This window comes from Pongo abelii, chromosome 12 (assembly GCF_028885655.2).
Source record: "Pongo abelii isolate AG06213 chromosome 12, NHGRI_mPonAbe1-v2.0_pri, whole genome shotgun sequence".
Lineage (NCBI taxonomy): Eukaryota > Metazoa > Chordata > Mammalia > Primates > Hominidae > Pongo > Pongo abelii.
In genome coordinates, this window is record NC_071997.2 from 45,893,289 (window position 1) to 45,916,303 (window position 23,015).

A 23,015-nucleotide genomic window follows, 5' to 3' on the forward strand; every position below is an offset into this window, starting at 1 on the left:
AGTGCTGGGATTATAGGCGTGAGTCACTGTGCCTGGCCAAAACTTTTTTTTTTTTTTAATACACAATTCACATACCATAAAGAGTCACCTCAAGGGAGGTTTTTGACAATAGTTGACTTATATGTAACAAATTAAGAAGAGTAATTCTTTAGAGTAACATTTAGGAGGAATAAGGACCCTACAAATATGTAAACCTCCTATTTATCCTTAAACTCTGATTTTGGTTTGTACATCCTTTTGAGAATCTTAAAAAATAACAAACAAACAAAACTGTCCTTAGAAAATGCTTATATGGCCGGGCAGTAGCTCATGCCTGTAATCCCAGCACTCTGAGGGGCCGACGTGGGCAGATCATAAGCCTTAAATTAAGAACATAAGCCTTAAATTAAGAGTTCTTACTCTGGAGAAACATTGCATATAAATTTTTACCTTTGAATTTAATGTCACACGTTTCTGTGTTCAATCTTGTTGGCCTATCATATGACAATAGCAGTTATTTATTATATAATTAAAATTTTTTGTTTAGATTGCAGGCGAGAAGAAATCTGCTCAGTGGCGCACAGTGGAGGGTGCATTGAAGGAACGCAGAAAGGCAGTAGATGAAGCTGCCGATGCCCTTCTCAAAGCCAAGTAATTACTCATGGACTTTAACAAGTAATTAGGGCCTCCTGGTGGCTTTCTTTGGGCTGGGTTTTCTTGTATTGTCTGTATAGAATAAAGAGGAGGTAGAGAAACCCTTCTCTCACTTTTCCACCTGTGCTTGTTCTGAATTGGCGTTAGGAATTTGTACAGGCCGGGCATGGTGGCTCACGCCTGCAATCCCAGCACTTTGGGAGGCCGAGATGGGCGGATCACGAGGTCAAGAAATCGAGACCATCCTGGCCAACATGGTGAAACCCCGTCTCTATTAAAAACACAAAAAAATTAGCTGGGCGTGGTGGCGGGCGCCTGTAGTCCCAGCTACTCGGGAGGCTGAGACAGGAGAAGCTTCAACCCAAGAGGCGGAGGTTGCAGTGAGCCGAGATCATGCCATTGCACTCCAGCCTGGGTGACAGAGCGAGACGCCGTCTCAAAAAAAAAAAAAAAAAAAAAAAAGGAATTTGTACAAAGGTGTAAAAAGAAAGAAGGAATAAAATATAATTAGTCCAGGCTGAGTACAGTGGCTCACACCTGTAATCCCAGTACTTTGGGAGGCCTAAGAGGCAGATCACCTGAGACCAAGAGTTTGAGCCATCCTGGCCAACATGGTGAGACCCTGTCTCTACTAAAAATGAAAATGTTAGCCAGGCGTGGTGGCGTGCACCTGTAGTCCCAGCGACTCTGGAGGCTGAGGTAGGAGAATCACTTGAACCCTGGAGGCGGAGGTTGCAGTGAGCTGAGATTGTGCCACTGCACTCCAGCCTGAGCCTGGGCGACAGAGCGAGACTCCATCTCAAAATGTATGTATATAAAATAAGGCCAGAATAAATTTGGCAGAAACTTATATAAAGGATTTTTTTTTTTTTTTTAATTCATGGTCTTGCTCTGTCGACCATGCCGTAGTGCAGGCGTATGATCAGGGCTCACAATAACTTCAATCTCCTGGGCTCAAGCCATCCTTCCGCCTCAGCTCCCTAAGTAGCTGGGACTGGCATGAGCCACCACACCCAGACATATAAAGGATCTTATATAAAAGTCTGTTTTGCTTTGGATTATTGCTTAGATGATGTATCTCTACAGATGTACTGAGATTCTGCTGTAGTTTTAAGATTTTACTGGAACAGTTTGGGCAGTTTATCAGAATGTAGAAAGTATGTCACAATCTGTTTGCCTTAGCCAAAATAGTGAGTATGTAATAGGTATGCCACGTTGACCTTGATTCCTGGAAGTTGGCTAAAACTAGGATTGAGCAAGCATACCCAGATATAAGATCAACCTCTGTTGATGGAAACCTACATTTGACTAAAGATCCTCATCAGCACTATGGAATAGTTATTTGTCACTCAAAATTTTGCTGTCTTTTTTAAGAAAATATTTATTATTAGTAGAGAAGGAAGTCTTCTGATAAAACTAGCATATCTTTTAGGAGATTTAAGGCATTATGCTCATATCACTTTGAGTTCTGTGTTTTATGGTGGGTAGACCACAGTCTGTCTGACTTATGAAACATTCTGAATCATGAGGGCTCCCTGAGACCCAGTTAAGTATTCGCCCAGTGAGGTTTTTGGCCTTCTCCTGTGCCTTTGCCTTCCTTAGCTCTCTCTCATTGGTTGGTGAGTCAGGTTGATCCTTGCAAGAGCTGCTGTTTATTGTGTGCTCATGATTCGGCCAGGCACTAAGTATTTCTTACAAATTACTTCTGTTCCTTACACTAAAGCATGTAGGAAATGAGAGGCTGATATGGGAGCTGAATCTGGGGCTGTCTTACTCTGAAGTCTGGGTCACTCCATATACCATGCTACCTCTCTGGTTCACTCTAGTAAATCTAGCTTCTAACCAAGGTATTTTCAGTTGTTGATGAGAAAAGCCTCTCTGTTTATTGACTCCAGAAAAGCGTTGATGCTCGTCCAAAGGTAGTGAGTTAGCTCAGTTGATTGTTCAGTCAGTTACGGATCGACCTCTCTCGTTCTAGTCTTTCCTCCCTTCTTACTATTGCACTTAACTAGTCTTTAAAAAAAAAAGAAAAAAAAAAAAGAAAAAGCAATTACATTTCTTTCATTGACTTTTCTTTTAGTTTTTTTAAATGAAATAGAGACATGGTTTCCCTATGTTGCCCAGGTTGGTCTTGAACTCCTGGGCTCAAGTGATCCTCCTGCCTTGGCCTCCAAAGTGCTGGGGTTACAGGTATCAGCCACTGCTCCCAGCCTCTTTCATAGACTTTTAACAATTCTATACTGTACTGACATCAAAACTTTTTAATACGGTTGACAAGAAGTTATATTAAATCTTTGTTTTGTTGGTTTCCAGAGAAGAGTTAGAGAAGATGAAAAGTGTGATTGAAAATGCAAAGAAAAAAGAGGTTGCTGGGGCCAAGCCTCATATAACTGCTGCAGAGGGTAAACTTCACAACATGATAGTTGATCTGGATAATGTGGTCAAAAAGGTATGTTTCCTAAGTCTTATAATATTTTATATTTTAAAATATAATCTCTTAAAGGATTTTAAGGATTTAGGAAAACAGCAAATTCCTACCATCTCCCCCTCTTTTCTCCTGCAAAGTATATTAGTTGTTGACTATTTTAAAAAATTTGTCTTGGCTGGGTGTGGTGGTTCACACCTGTAATCCCAGCACTTTGACAGGCCGAGGTGGGCAGATAACTTGAGCCCAGGAGTTTGAGACCAGCCTGGGCAACATGGTGAAACTCTGTTTCTACAAAAAATACAAAAATTAAGTGGACGTGGTGGTGTGCGCCTGTAATCCTAGCTACTCAGGAGACAGGTGAGAGGATGGCTTGGCCATGGGAGGTTGAGGCTGCAGTGAGCTGAGATGGTGCCACTGCACTCCATCCTGGGTGACAGAGTGAGACCCTGTCAAAAAAAAAAAAGATATTTTTTTTTGCCTTGTACACCAACCAGCTGGATTGTTCCGTATTGTTGATACTTTCTATAATAGGTAACATTTTTGGTTATGATTGTTGTCACTTATGAAAATGTCCATTTTGTAGCAGATGTTCTGCCTGCACTTACATGATCTGTATGGAGGGAGGAGGGGGCATAGTAAGATGGGAAAGGGCCTGTCCGTGGTATTTGAATAGGAATTAGAAGGAAACAAATAAGGCTTATGTTCTGTTTCTGAGCTTCAGATTTCCTTACACATTTCCAACAAAATGTAAACAAATAAAGGAATACTACTTCTGTTTCTTAGAATGTTTATGGTACTTTTTGTTCAATTTAATCACATACCCTGTGTATTTGCTCAGGTCCAAGCAGCTCAGTCTGAGGCTAAGGTTGTATCTCAGTATCATGAGCTGGTGGTCCAAGCTCGGGATGACTTTAAACGAGAGCTGGACAGTATTACTCCAGAAGTCCTTCCTGGGTGGAAAGGAATGAGTGAGTACAACTGAATTAATGTTTTTTTTCGATGTTTTAGCCACTAATCAATGAATCTAAACTTGCTTCATCTCCATGGTAGTCCAAATCCCTCTGGCATGCATGCATATCTCTTTTTGTGTACAGTACACTGTTACAGCGTTTTATTTTAACCACAATCATTACAGATGACACAGCTGCAACAATACTCTTGTAGTTTTAGCTGTGGTGAACATGAGTTCCAGCTAGTGTTTAATTCCATAATCCGTGGTTGGTTCTGTTCTGATCTTTGCTACTCAAAAAAAAAAAAAGTTTGGAATTTGAGTGAACAAAAGTGACATTATAACCTTGACGCTACTGAAATATTATTGTATATGTATAAGTATTAAAAAACCTTGTTACTTTAAAAGTATTTTCAGTGAATTATTTAAAGCACACTTTATGTCTGCTCTGTGACAAAACAACACTTTGTTGAGAGTTTACCTAGGGACCCTGCATTGAGAAAGGAACCAGCTGTCTGGCTATCCACTTCCTCAAGCTGAGACTACAGAGAACTTTGATGCTGAAGTCGTTACATGGTGTAACTATAGTCACATTTCCCTGAAGTTCCGTGATAGTACTAAGAATCACAGAGATCACCTGTCTCAGCAAAATTAAAATACCGTTTATTTTTATTTTTATTTTTTTTGTTGTTGCCCAGGCTGGAGTGTAGTCCTCTACCTCCCAGGTTCAAGCGATCCTCCTGCCTCAGCTTCCCAAATAGCTGGGATTACAAGCATGCGACACTACACCAGGCTAATTTTTTGTACCTTTTTTTTTTCCTTTTCTTTTTTTTTTTTTTGAGACAGAGTTTTACTCTTGTTGCCCAGGCTGGAGTGCAATGGTGCGATCTTGGCTCACTGCAACCTCCGCCTCCCAGGTTCAAGCAATTCTCCTGCCTCAGCCTCCTGAGTAGCTGGGATTACAGGTGTGAGCCACTGCGCCCAACCAATTATTTTGTACTTTTAGTAGAGACAGGGTTTCGCCATTTTGGCCAGGCTGGTTTTGGACTCCTGACCTCAAGTGATTTGCCCACCTTGGCCTCCCAAAATGCTGGGATTACAGGTGTGAGCCACCACACCTGGCTTAAAACACTGTTTAAATGCTAGCATTTGTTAGAAAGCAGACTTCTCATGTTGTAGGCCTCTCTGGGCTGAAGGTGTCAGGGTTGCATCACAGAACCAGGCTGTCTAAGCCTGGTCTAAGGAGTGAAGGTAATAAACACCAGTGCAGGGATTTATAATCATTCTGCACGATGGCCACCCAGGGAGACTGAATGTCAAGAAGTGGAGTTAAGGCTGTCAAAAGATAACTCAGACATTGAGCTCTTTGAATGCAGTTGACTCAGGAGGCAGGTATCAGTTAGACTGTTGTCAAATAAAAAAGTGACAGTACGATTTATGAGAGAGAATAATGTGGAGAAATACAAAGTTCAGTCTGGGACCAGTGACTTTTGTTTAGACACTGGATAACTACCATCAAGCAAAGAGGGCATTGTGGACAATTTATCCTTGAGAAGGATAAACTTGAGCCACATTGGCACTGCTTCCCTCATCAGAATTTCTCAAGGGGTTGTCTGTGCTTCATTGAGGTTACAATTGAAACAGATGTGAGCACCTCAGAGACCTTCCCTGATTATATTCCTCCACAAACAACTGTACCCCATATTACCTTATTTTATCTTCTTGAAATTCTTATTCATTGGCTTGTTTGTTGTCTCTTTGCATTAGATATATGTAAGCTCGTTGGCATAAATTTGACATTGGTAGGTAGTAGGGAGTCTCCAGTGGCTCAAATAAAATGAAATTAGGTTGACAGGGCAGGACAAATTTTATTTGTGGGGAGTTAGATAGGAGCATCAACCCTAAGAATTTGCATTCTGTCTTTGGTCTTCCCAGTAGACTAAATCCTACTAATTTTTCCAAGCCAGCTCTCACGTTTTTAACTTTTGCTTTTTTTCTGCTTTTGAAAGTGCCTATCGCAAAACTTTTTTTTTTTTTTTTTTTTTTTGAGATGGAGTCTTGCTGTGTCACCCAGGCTGGAGTGCAGTGGTGCGATCTTGGCTCACTGCAACCTCCGCCTCATGGGTTCAAGCGATTCTCCTGCCTCAGCCTCCCGAGTAGCTGGGATTACAGGCGTGTGCCACCACACCCAGCTAATGTTTTTGTATTTTTAGTAGAGACTGAGTTTCACCATGTTGGTCAGGCTGGTCTCAAACTCCTGACCTCAAATATCCATCTACCTCGGCCTCCCAAAGTGCTGGGATTACAGGCGTGAGACACCACGCCCAGCTGCCTATCGTAAAACATGAAAATGTTAAACAGTGGTTCTCAACTGAGGGCATTTTGTCCCTTACATGACATTTGGCAACACCAGGAGACATTTTTGTTTGCCGTAACTGTAGGGAGCTACTGGCATGTAGTGGGTGGAGGCTAGATGTGCTGCTAAACATCCAGTAGTACACAGAATAGCCCCTTATAGCAGAGAACTGTGTGGACCAGAAGGTCAGTAGCACCGAGGTTGAGAAGCCTGTGCTAAAGAAAGGGGCCATATAGAAAATGAAGGTGCCTTGTGAAGCAGTCTCTCTCTATGTTGTTTCTTTTTTGTGACCTCCATTTAAATCTTTATTAATTTATAAAATAGAGTATATATTCACAATACAAAATTTGAAAGGTACAAATGCATTTGAAGTTTCCCTTTCACACTGTTTTTCTCCTCAGGGACAACCGGTATTACTGATTTCTTGTGTATTTCTAGAGATAGTAATTATTCCATGATTACCCTAGCCCTCAGTGGATGTCCTCACCTCTGAAATCAGAACGCACTAAGACCTAAACCAAATTTGTTAGTACTGGTTTGTGTTATGAGGCATTTTGCTCTTATTATCATTATTTTTTTTATAATACTTTAAGTTCTGGGATTGCTCTTATTATTTCCCTAGACAACAAATGTCCTGATGATGTTCACTACGTCCAGTACTCTTTCTGTGTTATCTGTAGCTGAGCAAGTTTCCAAACGTAATAATAGCTAGTGGTATTGAGCATTATTTTGTACTGGGCACTGAGTTCTAAGTGCTTCACATATATTAACTTATTTGAAATTCATAACAGCCTTACAAGGCAAATTTTGTTATTATCCCAATTACATAGATGAAAAAACTGAGACAGAGAAGTAATTTGCCCAAGGTTGGGGTAAGAGCCGGGATTTCATTCTCCCCCACTAGCCTCACTATTCTCTGCCTAAATGATTTGTATCAGCAGCACGGGACTCCCTTTTGGCCTTTTGAGAAGAGGAATGATGTAACCATAATAAGGAGGAAATTTTATTTTTATGAGATTGACGGTGTAGGAGGGAGTGATGTTTAATCAGTTGATGTTCAGAGCCCCTTGGATGAAAAATACCTGTCTTTGGACTTGTTGAATGCAAAAGTTATTAAGGTCAGGACTGGCCAGGTGCAGTGGCTCACACCTATAATCCTAGCACTTTGGGAGGCTGAGGTGGGTGGATTGCCTGAGGTTAGGAGTTCAAGACTGGCCTGGCCGATATGGTGAAACCCCATCTCTACTAAAAATACAAAAATTAGTCGAGCATGGTGGTGTGTGCCTGTGGTCCTGGCTACTCGGGAGGCTGAGGCAAGAAAATCACTTGAACCCGGGAGGTGGAGGTTACAGTGAGCCGAGATCGTGCTGCTACACTCCAGCCTGGGCAACGGGAGACTCTGTCTCAAAAAAAAAAAAAAAAAAAAGGACTTTCATACCAGGATGTTCAGCAGCTCATCCTGAGAGGCAGTAGCTGCGACTGGCTGCATTCCCCTTCTCCTGTCACGTGTTCACAGTGGGTACTTGTGATACTTGTGATCGTGGTGGGGGACATCACTTAAACTGTACAGAATACCATTTTTCCTTTACTCTCAAATCAGGCCATTGTAGTTCTTTAATTTTCACAGGTTAAATGAAAATTTAATATGAATTCATTGTTTTAAAAATTTCAAAGAAGAACTGAATTTATTAAGTATCTGAAATGTTAAGAGAGGCCTGGTACTGAGAACAGAGAGTCAAAACTGTGATTTAGTAAAATACTGTATGAACTAATGAAAATGCAAGGGATAAAAGAAAATTACAGTTTCTATGAAATGCTTAAGTTGAGGCCGGGCATGGTGGCTCACGCCTGTAATCCCAGCACTTTGGGAGGCCGAGGCGGGCAGATCATTTGAGGTCAGGAGTTCGAGACCAGCCTGGCCAACATAGTGAAACCCCGTCTACTAAAAATATAAAAATTAGCCAGGCGTGGTGGGAGGCACCTGTAGTCCCAGCTACTTGGGAGGCTGAGGCAGGAGAATCCCTTGAGCCCAAGAGGCAGAGGTTGCAGTGAGCTGAGATTGTGCCACTGCATTCCAACCTGGGTGACAGAGCAAGACTCTATCTCCAAAAAAAAAAAAAAAAAAAATGTTTAGGTTGCTGGGCGCAGTGGCTCATGCCTGTAATCCCAGCACTATGGGAGGCTGAGGAAGGCGGATCACTTGAGCCCGGGAGTTTGAGACCAGCCTGGGCAACATGGCAAAACCCCATCTCTACAAAAAAGTACAAAAATTAGCCAGGTATGGTGGCATACACCTCTAGTCCAAGTTACTTGGGAGGCTTCGGTGGGAGGATTACTTGATCCCAGCAGGTGGAGGTTGCAGTGACCTGAGATTGCACCACTGCACTCCAGGCTAGGCAACAGAGGAAGGCTCTGTCTCAAAACAAAAAAACAAAAAATTTAAGTTGATTACTGTGAAACAGAGATAAGTCCTTTGAAACCAAAACCACAATTAATATCAATGATTCTTTTATTTTCTAAAATGTTATTTACCTTGATTTGTCTTGTTTTACAGTTTAAATTTTAGAAAATAGCTGTATCATTTCATTTTCCAGTATTAAAATAGCTTTTCCTGGTACTAGTCTCCGATTCCTTCTTGTTTCCTTTTAGATATTTCTGTCTAATGATCAATAACTAAAGTATGTGCATTCTTTTTTTTCAAACTGTTCTATTTTTTCTTTTGTAGGTGTTTCAGACTTAGGTGAGTGTTATGTATATTTCATGTTTAAAGTCTTTTGGGTATTAAGAGACTAAAGTCTTTTTGTTGTGTCTATGATTCTTACACAAAGCCATCTAAATAGATATAAAGTAGAATTATGTCACATGATAAATCTGAATTGGATATTTTTGGCATCTGAATGCTCTCAGGAATGAAAATGTTTCATCAAGTGATTGGAATCCTATAGATGTGAAGTTTGTGTGTGTGTGTGTGTATATATGTGTGTAATATGGATTGTAACTGATTACTCTGGAGAATTTCAAACATTAAAAAGTAAGAAGAAAACTAAAGAACTTCCAGGACCCATCACTCAGTTTTGTAGCCATCAGCACATGACCAGTTTTGTCTCATCTATTCCCACTCCTCCTCAGCTTATATAGAAGCAGACTCAAATATCACATTCTTTCACTTGTAAATACTTTCAGTATGTTTCAAAAACATCACCATACTATTATCACACCTGAAACTTAGTAACAATTCCCTAGTCAGCAAATGTCCATTCAGTGTTGAAATATCCCCTATTATTTCATAGAATGAGTTTTTACAGTTTTTTATTCAAATCGATACCCGTAGACGTTCCACATGTTGAGTTTAGTCAATAAATCTCTTGCCCCTTTTTGTTTTTTGCTTTTCAATGTATTTATTAAGAAATTGAGTCATTAGTCATATAGAATTTCCTACATTCCATATTTTGCTGTTGGAGCCATAATTCTTCACTTCATCTTAGCCAAAAGACTAAGAAGTGATGGTGCCATAATTCTTTTTTTTTTGAGACAAGGTCTTGCTCTGTCACCAGGCTGGAGTGCAGTGGCACAATTTCAGTTCACTGCAATCTCCGCCTCCTGGGTTCAAGCAATTCTCGTGCCTCAGCCTCCTGAGTAGCTGGGATTACAGGCATGTGCCTCCACGCCTGGCTAATTTTTGTATTTTTAGTAGAGTCAGGGTTTCACCATGATGGCCAGGCTAGTCTCAAACTCCTGGCCTAAAGTGATCCACCCATCTCGGCCTCTTAAAGTGCTGGGATTATTGGCATCAGCCACTGCATCTGGCCGGTGGAGCCATAGTTCTCTTTTTTTTTTTTTTTTTTTGAGATGGAGTCTTGCTCTGTTGCCCAGGCTGGAGTACAGTGGCGCAATTTCGGCTCACTGCAACCTCTGTCTCCTGGGTTCAAGTAATTCTCCTACCTCAGCCTCCCGAGTAGCTGGGATTACAGGTGTCCACCATCATGCCCAGCTAATTTTTGCATTTTTAGTAGAGACAGAGTTTCACCAGGTTGGCCAAGCTGGTCTCGAACTCCTGACCTCAGGTGATCTGCCCGCCTTGGCCTCCCAAAGAGCTGGGATTACAGGTGTGAGCCACTGTGCCTGGCTGGAGCCATAATTCTTAATCTGTGTATGTGTTGCTACATTTTTGGATTGAGATTTTAAAAAAACACAAACATTGGTTTAAGCCTAGATGAGAATCTTTGGGTGTATTTTAAAAAGCTTTGCAGTGATTCTGATGGACAGCTCTGGTTGCTGTGTTGGGATTTAATCTAGATCATATGTGTTTAAGAAAAGTAAAAAAACTTAGTAAGGAAAAGTCTGAGAGAATTTGAATTTGATTTTTAGTTTTAGCAGAAAAGAATCTTCAATTGGATGCCTGTTATAACTAATCAGAGTTATGCCTGAAAGAAAATATAGAAGTGATTGTATATATAAGTTTTGTCTTTAAAGGCAAAGTTACAGTAAATGAGAAAGTCCATTTATAATTAGTTCAGATTAAAAGAGGGTTCCTGGAAAACAACTGATTGTCTGAAGGCCTACCTGAATTTTGCCAGGGGTTGAAAATACCTTATTGGACACTAGCCAATTTCTGATTGAACTGGGGAATCTAAATCTCTTTTCACGTTAGCTAAGTTTTACTTTCGTTTACTGCTCTTAAATTATAATCAGTTGATGCAGATTACCTTGTAATGCGGTATAATTTCAGTGACATCATTAATATTTTAACATGCTCTTTTGCTTAGCTGACAAGCTCTCTACTGATGATCTGAACTCCCTGATTGCTCATGCACATCGTCGTATTGATCAGCTGAACAGAGAGCTGGCAGAACAGAAGGCCACTGAAAAGCAGCACATCACGTTAGCCTTGGAGAAACAAAAGCTGGAAGAAAAGCGGGCATTTGACTCTGCAGTAGCAAAAGCATTAGAACATCACAGAAGTGAAATACAGGCTGAACAGGACAGAAAGGTAAAAGAAATGAGAATTGTTGCCTAACATTTAAAGTGACTCTAACTTGATTGTTTACTTGTAGAAATAATACTGGCTCAACCAGGTGTAGTGGTTCATGCCTGTAATCGCAGCACTTTGGGAGGCCGAGGTGGGTGGATCACTTGTGGTCAGGAGTTCGAGACCAGCCTGGCCAATATGGTGAAACCCCTGTCTCTTCTAAAAATACAAAAATTAGCTGGGCGTGGTGGCTCACACCTGTAATCCCAGCTACTCGGAAGGCTGAGGCAGGAGAACCACTTGAACCAGGGAGGCAGAGGTTGCAGTGAGCTAAGATCGTGCCATTGCACTCCAGCTTGGGCGATGGAGCAAGACTGTCTCAAAAAAAAAAAAAAAAAAGAAAGAAAGAAAAAATACTGACAGTCAATTGGCTTTAGGATATTGAATATAAGTCATGCCAGCTGACCTTTAGAATGGAGCTTAGGTCCTCATTCTCCTCATCAGAACTTCTAGGAAAGGAGTGATCGAGCAGAGTTCCTTTATGTTGAGCAGATGCAGAAGTGTAAGAAAGTAATAAGCTACTGGTATCCAGGATTATCTAGCTTATCTTTCCAGTGGAGCTGAGCCTCTGTCCCTTAAAGCAGTGCTGAATGAATCTTTGTTGGAGTCTGAGTATATTTTTCTCTGCTATTGTTGTTAAGTGGTTGGTGGTTAAAAAACAGGTGAAATAGCTTCTTTAGCCCTCTGTCTGGGCACACCATTTATTAAATAGGTGTCCACAGGCTGATTTGGGAACCTAACTACTCATCCCACCTTTGTGTCTTCTTAGCAGTACTACTGGCCCACTCCTTCCTTCTTGAAACTTTCTTCCCTAGGCTCCCTGACACCATGCTCTTCTGGCCTTTCTCCTACCTTGCTGGCCACTCCTTAACCTCCTTTTCTGCTCAGCCTCTCAAATAGTGGCATAGCTGGCATTAGTTCTGAAACGTTTTCTCCATCTAAACTGTCTCTAAGTGTTCTTGTTGAGTCCCATGACTTGGAAGTTTAAATACCATCTATACCTGATAAATGTCTATCTCCACCTCTGACCTCTGCGTTGGCTTCAGGTTCCCATCCAGCAGCCTACCTGGTATCTCCAGCTTGATTTTCAGTAGTCATTTCATGCTTATCATGCTCCAAACAGATTTATTTATTCTCTCCAACCTGTCTTCCAGCCCCTCAACTTGTTTCTTTTTTTTTTTTTTTGAAGAAAAGTCTTTAATTTTGCCACTCAAAACATTCTGGTTTGTTGCTTTTTATACTTTTTTATGCATATAAACATTTTTAAAAGTAGAATCGTAACATATAGTTTTTTGTCACTATGTTTTGGGCAGTAAATTTCTATGGCAGTAAATATATCCTTGGCATCGTCATTTTTTTTTTTTAAATTGTATTTATTGATCATTCTTGGGTGTTTCTCGGAGAGGCGGATGTGGCAGGGTCATAGGATAATAGTGGAGAGAAGGTCAGCAGATAAACACATGAACAAAGGTCTCTGGTTTTCCCAGGCAGAGGTCCCTGCGGCCTTCCACAGTGTTTGTGTCCCTGGGTACTTGAGATTAGGGAGTGGTGATGACTCTTAACGAGCATGCTGCCTTCAAGCATCTGTTCAACAAAGCATATCTTGCACCGCCCTTAATCCATTTAACCCTGAGTTGACACAGCACATGTTTCAGAGAGCACAGGGTTAGGGGTAAGGTTATAGATTAACAGCATCCCAAGGCAGAAGAATTTTTTCTTAGTACAGAACAAAATGGAGTCTCCTATGTCTACTTCTTTCTACACAGACACAGTAACAATCTGATCTCTCTTTCTTTTCCCCACATTTTCCCCTTTTCTTTTCGACAAAACGGCCATCGTCATCATGGCCCGTTCTCGATGGTCGCTGTCTCTTCGGAGCTGTTGGGTACACCTCCCAGACGGGGTGGTGGCCTGGCAGAGGCGCTCCTCACATCCCAGACGGGGCAGCCGGGCAGAGGCGCTCCTCACCTCCCAGATGGGGCGGCCGGGCAGAGGCGCTCCCCACCTCCTAGACGGGGTGGCCGGGCAGAGGCGCTCCCCACTTCCCAGACGGGGCGGCCTGGCAGAGACGCTCCTCACTTCCCAGACGGGGCGGCCGGGCAGAGGCGCTCCTCACTTCCCAGACGGGGCGGCCGGGCAGAGGCTCTCCTCACTTCCCAGACGGGGCGGCCGGGCAGAGGCGTTCCTCACTTCCCAGACGGGGTGGCCGGGCAGAGGCGCTCCTCACTTCCCAGACGATGAGCGGCTGGGTGGAGGCGCTCCTCACCTCCCAGATGGGGCGGCTACTGGGCAGAGGCGCTCCTCACCTCCCAGACGGGGCGGCTGCTGGGCGGAGGCGCTCCTCACCTCCCAGACGGGGCAGCTGCTGGGCAGAGGCGCTCCTTACCTCCCAGACGGGGCAGCCGGGCAGAGGCGCTCCTCCCTTCCCAGACGGGGCGGCCGGGCAGAGGTGCTCCTCAGTTCCCAGACGGGGCGGCTGCTGGGCAGAGGCGCTCCTCAGTTCCCAGACGGGGCGGCTGCTGGGCAGAGGCGCTCCTCAGGTCCCAGACGGGGCGGCCCGGCAGAGGCGCTCCTCACCTCCCAGACGGGGTGGCGGCCAGGCAGAGGCACTCCTCACCTCCCAGACGGGGCGGCGGCCGGGCAGAGGCGCTTCTCACCTCCCAGACGGGGCAGCTGCTGGGCAGAGGCGCTCCTCACCTCCCAGACGGGGTGGCGGCCAGGCAGAGGCACTCCTCACCTCCCAGACGGGGCGGCCGGGCAGAGGCGCTCCTCACCTCCCAGACGGGGTGGCGGCCAGGCAGAGGCACTCCTCACCTCCCAGACGGGGCGGCCGGGCAGAGGCTCTCCTCACTTCCCAGACGGGGCGGCCGGGCAGAGGCGCTCCTCACCTCCCAGACGGGGCGGCCGGGCAGAGGCTCTCCTCACCTCCCAGACGGGGCGGCCGGGCAGAGGCTCTCCTCACTTCCCAGACGGGGCGGCCGGGCAGAGGCGCTCCTCACTTCCCAGACGATGAGCGGCTGGGTGGAGGCGCTCCTCACCTCCCAGATGGGGCGGCTACTGGGCAGAGGCGCTCCTCACCTCCCAGACGGGGCGGCTGCTGGGCGGAGGCGCTCCTCACCTCCCAGACGGGGCAGCTGCTGGGCAGAGGCGCTCCTTACCTCCCAGACGGGGCAGCCGGGCAGAGGCGCTCCTCCCTTCCCAGACGGGGCGGCCGGGCAGAGGTGCTCCTCAGTTCCCAGACGGGGCGGCTGCTGGGCAGAGGCGCTCCTCGGTTCCCAGATGGGGTGGCTGCTGGGCAGAGGCGCTCCTCAGTTCCCAGACGGGGCGGCCCGGCAGAGGCGCTCCTCACCTCCCAGACGGGGTGGCGGCCAGGCAGAGGCACTCCTCACCTCCCAGACGGGGCGGCGGCCGGGCAGAGGCGCTTCTCACCTCCCAGACGGGGCGGCTGCCGGGCAGAGGCGCTCCTCACCTCCCAGACGGGGTGGCGGCCGGGCAGAGGCACTCCTCACCTTCCAGACGGGGCGGCCGGGCAGAGGCGCTCCTCACCTCCCAGACGGGGTGGGGGCCGGGCAGAGGCGCTCCTCACCTCCCAGACGGGGTGGGGGCCGGGCAGAGGCGCTCCTCACCTCCCAGACGGGGTGGCGGCCGGGCAGAGGCGCTCCTCACCTCCCAGACGGGGTGGGGGCCGGGCAGAGGCGCTCCTCACCTCCCAGACGGGGTGGCGGCCGGGCAGAGGCGCTCCTCACCTCCCAGACGGGGTGGCGGCCGGGTAGAGGTGCTCCTCACATCCCAGACGATGGGCGGCCAGGCAGAGGCGCTCCTCACTTCGCAGATGCGGCGGCCGGGCAGAGGGGCTCCTCACATCCCAGACAATGGGCGGCCAGGCAGAGACGCTCCTCACCTCCTAGACGGGGTGGCGGCCAGGCAGAGGCTGTAATCTTAGCACTTTGGGAGGCCAAGGCAGGCGGCTGGGAGGTGGAGGTTGTAGCGAGCCGAGATCACGCCACTGCACTCCAGCCTGCAATCCCAGGCACTCGGCAGGCTGAGGCAGGAGAATAACGGGAGCCCGAGGCGGGGAGGTTGCAGCGAGCGGAGATCACGGCAGTACAGTCCAGCCTCAGCAACAGAGGGGGAAGGAAGGAAGGAAGGGAGGAAGGGAAGGAGGGAAGGAGGGAGGGAGTAAAAGTTGTTTCTCTCTAAATAAACTGAGTTGAACAATCTGCTCGGTTATTCCAGCTCAAATCATGCTTTGTTGTTCCTCCATCAGTTCATATTCAGTTGCCCCACAGATCCTACCAGTTCTGCATCCAACATAAATCCCAAATCTGTCCACTCCATTACTACCACCTTAGCCCTAGCTGTCATCTTAACAGCTTCCACTATTTTTTTTTTCTTTTTTTTTTTTTGAGACAGAGTCTGTCTTTGTGGCCCAGGGTAGAGTGCAGTAGTGCAATGGCTCATTGCAACCTCTGCGTCCCAGGTTCAAGTGATTCTTGTGCCTCTCAGCCTCCTGAGTAGCTAGACTTAGAGGCACATGCCACCATATGTGGCTAATTTTTGTATTTTTAGTAGAGACAGGGTTTTGCCATGTTGGCCAGGCTGGTCTTGAACTCCTGACCTCAAGTGATCCACCTGCCTTGGCCTCCCACGGCGCCAGGATTACAGGCATGAGGCACCATGCCCGGCCTTCCCCAAGGAATTTAAACACCAAAGTGCTGGGATTACAGGTGTGAGCCACCATGCCCAGTCAATTTCCCCTTTGTTCATACCCTTCTTTCTGTGTCTATTTACGCAGGCAAATAAAACATAGTCGAATCAGACACTACACTGCTGGAAATCCTCCATGGACTACCCATTTCATTTAATATAATTCCAAATTCTTAACCAATACCCAAAAGGCTTCTTGATTGCTGCATGCCATGAGCCATTTCACTGCTCCAGGCACTCTGGTATTTTTTGTCTGTACCTTGACTATGTCTTTCGTCTTGGGACCTTTATGTTTTCTCTGCCTAGTACATTGTTCTATCCTCTCTGTTTAAACCTTGAGCTCTAAACTTAAGTTTTAAGCCTAGATGTCACTTTCTTAGCAAGACTGAGATTTCCTATCCCTTCAGTCCAAAGTAGAGCCTCTGTATTACTTTCTGTTATGTTGCCCTGTTTATTTTAAATGTAAGGTGGGGGAAAAGGAGGTTGAAGGGGTGTTGATGCTTCACAACAGGTCCTTGCCTGCTCAAAGTCATATGTAGAAATATGTACCACAATCTGAGATGTCTTTTTTGTTTACTTGTTTATTGTCTGCTGCCTCCATTGAGATATACACTGTGTGGGAGCAAGAAGTTTGTCTGCACTAAGCACCACTGGATCCATACAGATAGTAGGCACTGCCTGGCACACAGGGCTGGCACTTCATAAATACTTATGCACTGACTGAATGGATTCATTGATTTATTATATTGTTTCTGAGAAAAAATAAGTTCTGGATTTCAGGCAATCAGTGTTAAGTAATTTGTAAAGTGACCTATGGCTATTTGTTAGGCAAGGTATATTTTTTGTGTTTTTTTTTGGCCCATGTTGAATTTAAATTCATTTAAAAATAAGCAGTTTTCTTTGTTTAGAAGACTATGTCAATAACTACCAGATACTTACTAATTTTCTTTTCTTTTTGAGACGGAGTCTCGCTCTGTGCCCAGGCTGGAGTGCAGTGGCGCAATCTTGGCTCACTGCAAGCTCTGCCTCCCGGGTTCACGCCATTCTCCTGCCTCAGCCTCCCGAGTAGCTGGGACTACAGGCACCCACCACCACACCCGGCTAATTTTTTTTGTATTTTTAGTAGACGGGGTTTCACCGTGTTAGCCAGGATGGTCTCGATCTCCTGACCTCGTGATCCGTCTGCCTCAGCCTCCCAAAGTGCTGGGATTACAGGCGTGAGCCACCATGCCAGGCCAACTAATTTTCTTAATGATTCTTCAAAGTAGGCATTATTACTCACAAATGAGAAAGTGGAGATTTGAGAAGATAAATCATTTCCCCAAGGTCACACAGATGGTTGTAGTAAAGCTACGCTTGACTCCAAGTGTATAGTTACTTTTCTTCATATCCTGGATTTAGTTATTTCTCAGAGGAGCATGTGATTCAGGAAATGACAGTGTTTTATATGAGAGGCAGCCTGGTGATGTGGAAAAACCACAAGTTTGGGGGTGAGAGAGACCTTTGTTTGAAATCTGGTTTTTGCCACAGCTGTGTGATCTTGTTTGAATCACCTTCCAGGGTTTAGCTTTCCGTTTCACATAAGAAGTAGAAGTGTACACATGCCTGGCACATTAGAGGGGTTCAGGATATGGAAGCTGCTGTTGTCATGGTTGATAGTGGTCTTTCTGTTTTCCTAAAAGTATATGTGGAGAATTGAAAACTAATAATTATGTTTGGTTTCACAGATAGAAGAAGTCAGAGATGCCATGGAGAATGAAATGAGAACCCAGCTTCGCCGACAGGCAGCTGCCCACACTGATCACTTGCGAGATGTCCTTAGGGTACAAGAACAGGAATTGAAGTCTGAATTTGAGCAGGTGAGGACCTGGACTCCCTTCAGCCACACCCCTCTTCCTGACAGGATTAACAGACTCTCCTTTCCTTTTAATGTACTCTGAGGATGTCGAAGATTTGGAAATCTCCTTGTATGTCTACAAAACTGCTTCTTTTTACATAATGGTGTACCTGTGTGTTCATGATCAGATGTGTTTTTAAAATATATATTCTAGTTATTTGGAATCTTCAGAGCTTTAAGGAGAGTCGGTAAAGGGGATTTCAGGAATGCAGACAGTAATATTTGACATGTGTATCTTCCTCCTATAGATGGCATGGTAGTGCTTAGATTTTTATAACTGAGGTAATTTCCCAGAGAAGTTAAGTTTTGAAATCCCAGCAAATTATCAGGATGCCTGTAATCATAGTTTCTATTCAAGAAATCATTTACAGTAATATTAACTTGTTACTTTGTCTTACAAGAAGATATTGAGGTTTTCTAAGTAAAATCTTCCAGAGAATCGCAATGTATGTCAGTATGAAAAGGTATTTTAAATTCTATTTGCTGGATATTTTTCTGAGAAAAATTAATGTATAAGCTCTTAAATACAAGATATTGGAATATAATTTAATCTAATTATTATGTTTAGGTTCTCAGTACAGATAATTTACTTTCTAAAGCTGACAATTTGTGGCTTAGCACAGTGGCTCACACCTATAATCCCAGCTATTTGGGAGGCTGAGGCGGGTGGATTGCTTGAGGCCAAGAGTTCGAGACCAGCCTGACCAACGTGGCAAAACCCTGTCTCTATTAAAAATACAAAAATTAGCTGGGCGTGGTGGTGCATACCTGTAATCCCAGCCACTCTGGAGGCTGAGGCATGAGAATCGTTTGAATCTGGGAGGTGGAGGTTGCAGTGAGCTGAGGCTGTGCCACTGCACTCCAGCCCGGATGACAGAGCAAGATTCTGTCTCAAAAATAAAATACAGTTGGCAGTTTGTTTCTGACTTTAACAGCCTTCTCTCTTCTCTTGGTATGCCTCCTCTAATATTAGGTTCCATCAGTAAACCTGTAAAGAATTATATACATCGGCCGGGCACGGTGGCTCATGCCTGTAATCCCAGCACTTTGGGAGGCCGAGGTGGGCGGATCACGAGGTTAAGAGATCGAGACCATCCTGGCCAACATGGTGAAACCCGTCTCTACTAAAAATACAATAATTGGCATGGTGATGTATGCCTGTAATCCCAGCTACTTGGGAGGCTGAGGCAGGAGGATCACTTGAACCTGGGAGGCGGAGGTTGCAGTGAGCCGAGATTGTGCCACCGCACTCCAACTTGGCAATAAAGCAAGATTCCATCTCAAAAAAAAAAAAAAAGAAAACAAAAAAATTATATACATCAAATATAAGTTAGGACATTTTTGAAACTTTACACAAAATGTAGGAATTTCGTGACAACTCTAAGGCCCTCTTTGCTTCAGCAAGTAGTTGCTGGAGGATTACACAGTTACGTGACATGCATTGAGTATCACTTTTTTCTGGAACTATTTCTGTTTTATTTCAGAACCTGTCTGAGAAACTCTCTGAACAAGAATTACAATTTCGTCGTCTCAGTCAAGAGCAAGTTGACAACTTTACTCTGGATATAAATACTGCCTATGCCAGACTCAGAGGAATCGAACAGGCTGTTCAGAGTAAGCATAAGCTATGTCATCTTACAGATAATTTTCCTCAGCATAATTTATTAAAATAATTTTATAGGGAAAATGGGGTACATGTATTGACATCAGGACATTAAAATACTAATCACTGCTTAATTGTAGTTTTTGCTATTAAAAGTAATGGCAAAATCTATATAACTAGAAATTTTATACCTTGTATGACAAACACAAAATCACCATTTACAAGGCTATTTACCAAGTACCCTTTGGCTATGTCGCATGTGCCTGGGTGGTAAGGGCTAGGGGTCAGTGTGGTCCCATGCTTGCCTTCCACAGGCTTGGTGGGTTAGCTGGAGGTGGTGATTTGCCAAGTCCAACTACCAAATGGACAGTATTTATGCTGAGGCCTCCATGTGCCACATTGAAAGAGAAATGTCCTGACAATGAGGTTATTAATAAAATGGGTTTTTTTAAGGATGTTATGGAATCTTTTTTTGTCGCATAACAATAAAAATAAATTCAATACTCATGGAATTTCAAGATCCAGTAGTCTGTTAAGTTCGTTTGAAGTCTTCCCTTTTTTTTTTTTTTTTTTTTTTTTTGAGACAGAGTCTTGCTCTGTCGCCCAGGGTAAAGTGCAGTGGTGTGATATCGACTCACTGCAGCCTCCGCCTCCTGGGTTCAAGCGATTCTCCTGCCTCAGCCCCGAGTAGCTGGGAATACAGGTGCGTGCCACCACGCCTGGCTAGGTTTTGTATTTTTAGTAGACACAGGGTTTCACCATGTTGGCCAGGCTAGTCCTGAACTCCTGACCACAAGTGATCCACCCACCTCGGCCTCCCAAAGTGCTGGGATTACAGGCGTGAGCCATTGTGCCTGGCCCTGAAGTCTCCCATTTCTTTGCAGAAAATTTCTGATGGCCTTAGCGTAAGTCTTAGCCTAATTTAAATAATATGTTTCTTTCTCAACTAGTAAAGGTAAAAATATGTGGATTAGATATCATGCAGATGTGAATGACTTCTGACTTTACTGCCTGATATGAAGAGGCCAGCTAGGAAAATACACCAGAAATAAGTGGTGGGGGTGGGGTTGTAAGAAACTCTCTGGCCTCATCTTCCACATGTGTAGATGTAGCTTGTTGAATGTGCATCAGTTCTGTGGATGTATGTTGTCAGATGCAGAGAAAAATGTTTGGCTTTGCCTTTTTTTCTTTGTAGGTCATGCAGTTGCTGAAGAGGAAGCCAGAAAAGCCCACCAACTCTGGCTTTCAGTGGAGGCATTAAAGTACAGCATGAAGACCTCATCTGCAGAAACACCTACTATCCCGCTGGGTAGTGCAGTTGAGGCCATCAAAGCCAACTGTTCTGATAATGAATTCACCCAAGCTTTAACCGCAGCTATCCCTCCAGAGTCCCTGACCCGTGGGGTGTACAGTGAAGAGACCCTTAGAGCCCGTTTCTATGCTGTTCAAAAACTGGCCCGAAGGGTAGCAATGATTGATGAAACCAGAAATAGCTTGTACCAGTACTTCCTCTCCTACCTACAGTCCCTGCTCCTATTCCCACCTCAGCAACTGAAGCCGCCCCCGGAGCTCTGCCCTGAGGATATAAACACATTTAAATTACTGTCATATGCTTCCTATTGCATTGAGCATGGTGATCTGGAGCTAGCAGCAAAGTTTGTCAATCAGCTGAAGGGGGAATCCAGACGAGTGGCACAGGACTGGCTGAAGGAAGCCCGAATGACCCTAGAAACGAAACAGATAGTGGAAATCCTGACAGCGTATGCCAGCGCCGTAGGAATAGGAACCACTCAAGTGCAGCCAGAGTAAGGTTTAGGAAGATTTTCATAAAGTCATATTTCATGTCAAAGGAAATCAGCAGTGATAGATGAAGGGTTCGCAACGAGGGTCCCAGAATTGTCTAGAAATGAGTGGGTTTACAAGTACTGTTCTAAATGTTAACACCTGTTGCATTTATATTCTTTCCATTTGCTATCATGTCAGTGAACTCCAGGAGTGCTTTCTTTGCAACTTGTGTAACATTTTCTGTTTTTTCAGGTTTTACTGATGAGGCTTGTGAGGCCAATCAAAATAATGTTTGTGACCTCTACTACTGTTGATTTTGCCCTCGGAGCAAACTGAATAAAGCAACAAGATGAAAACTGAGTATCTTATCCCTTTTCAAAAAGTACATTTCTGGCCAGGTGCGGTGGCTCACGCCTGTAATCCCAGCACTTTGGGAGGCTGAGGCGGGTGGATCACCTGAGGTTGGGAGTTCGAGACCAGCCTGGCCAACATGGAGAAACCCATCTCTACTAAAAATACAAAATTAAGCTGGGCGTGGCGGCGCATGCCTGTAATCCCAGCTACTCGGGAGGCTGAGGCAGGAGAATCGCTTGAACCTGGGAGGTGGAGGTTGCAGTGAGTCAGGATCGTGCCATCGCACTCCAGCCCGGGCAACAGGAGCAAAACTCCGTCTCAAAAAAAAAAAAAAATTCTAGTTTGTTGTATGTACAGAAAATAACCTTGAGAAACAACAACAGCAGAAGTAGGAACTTCTAGCTCACAGTTTCCAGGCTGTGAATTGCGTCACCAGAAGTCCACAGCCTGCTTTTTGGCTTTGAAGGTTTTGGTGAATTGATTCCTGCTGCTCAGACTCAAAAGAGTAATATACAAGCCAAAGTGCCACATGTATTTATAATTGGGGATATATCATTCTAGTGACTTGTTAAAATGTTGGTCTCTACCCACAAGTTAATTCAGCAGCCCTATATGGGTCACAGCTGACAGTTCTAAAACACTGGTAATGGAGCTTAGTTCTTTCTAGTACCTGGGCTGTGAATCCCTTCAAAGTAGGGGGATGGGGAGCCTGGAATCTTAATGAAGAGATTAAATAGTTTTGTTGTGTATTTGATGTAGATTGCTATAAAACCCAGAGAACTTTCTCAGTTCATCTTTCTAAAGATTAGTACAATTGTCATATTGCATAAGCACTAACATTCTTTTTTTTACTCCATGAAGACCACCATCTCTACATAAAAATATGTCAACTTTCTTCAAAATTACAACTGTTTGTTGGGGATTGTGTGTTCACAAAGAAATTGAGGAGGCACTTTTATCTGAGCAACACATCTGGAATCACAAAAGGGGCAGGTTCTGCATCTGTAGGTGTATGCCAGCCCCTGCATTTGGATAATTACTTTCTAGTGTCTGTATGGCACTGGCCTTGTCCTTTGATTTTGGGATATATTGGTCCACCTTTGGCTTGTGTTAATGTTGTCAATAGTCCTTATATTCCCTCCTAAGTGGATTTACTTAATTCAACAAAATATATCTAGTTTCTGATTGGAACACATGCTTTGTGTTCCTTCCTGAGATTAATGCCCGTAATCTCAAAGGCAGAGGCACTCTGTGCACCTACCTAGGGGATACTA

General features: G+C 44.6%; 2 protein-coding genes across 7 annotated transcripts in view; both read left to right on the plus strand.

Moving 5' to 3' along the window:
- The window catches only part of IMMT (inner membrane mitochondrial protein), a 41,682-nt gene extending 36,881 nt beyond the window's left edge, over positions 1-4,801 (plus strand). For 2 of the 6 annotated variants that reach the window (XM_054547959.2, XM_054547963.2), the window contains exons 8-10: positions 527-630; positions 2,947-3,082; positions 3,900-4,801. In XM_054547959.2, the coding sequence (XP_054403934.2) occupies positions 527-630; positions 2,947-3,082; positions 3,900-4,043 (384 nt within the window). In that variant the 3' untranslated portion in view covers positions 4,044-4,801. The remainder of the gene's footprint in view (positions 1-526; positions 631-2,946; positions 3,083-3,899) is intronic. The other 4 variants (XM_054547957.2, XM_054547958.2, XM_054547961.2 and 1 more) reach the window with 2 other exon arrangements.
- A 3,717-nt stretch (positions 4,802-8,518) lies between these two features.
- On the plus strand, positions 8,519-21,747 carry LOC134759693 (MICOS complex subunit MIC60-like). The gene is made up of 4 exons (XM_063713573.1): positions 8,519-11,356; positions 17,830-17,961; positions 19,484-19,613; positions 20,798-21,747. Exons 1-4 carry the CDS (start codon positions 11,117-11,119, stop codon positions 21,409-21,411), a joined length of 1,116 nt encoding a protein of 371 aa, XP_063569643.1. The 5' UTR covers positions 8,519-11,116; the 3' UTR covers positions 21,412-21,747.
- Positions 21,748-23,015: the final 1,268 nt, after the last annotated feature.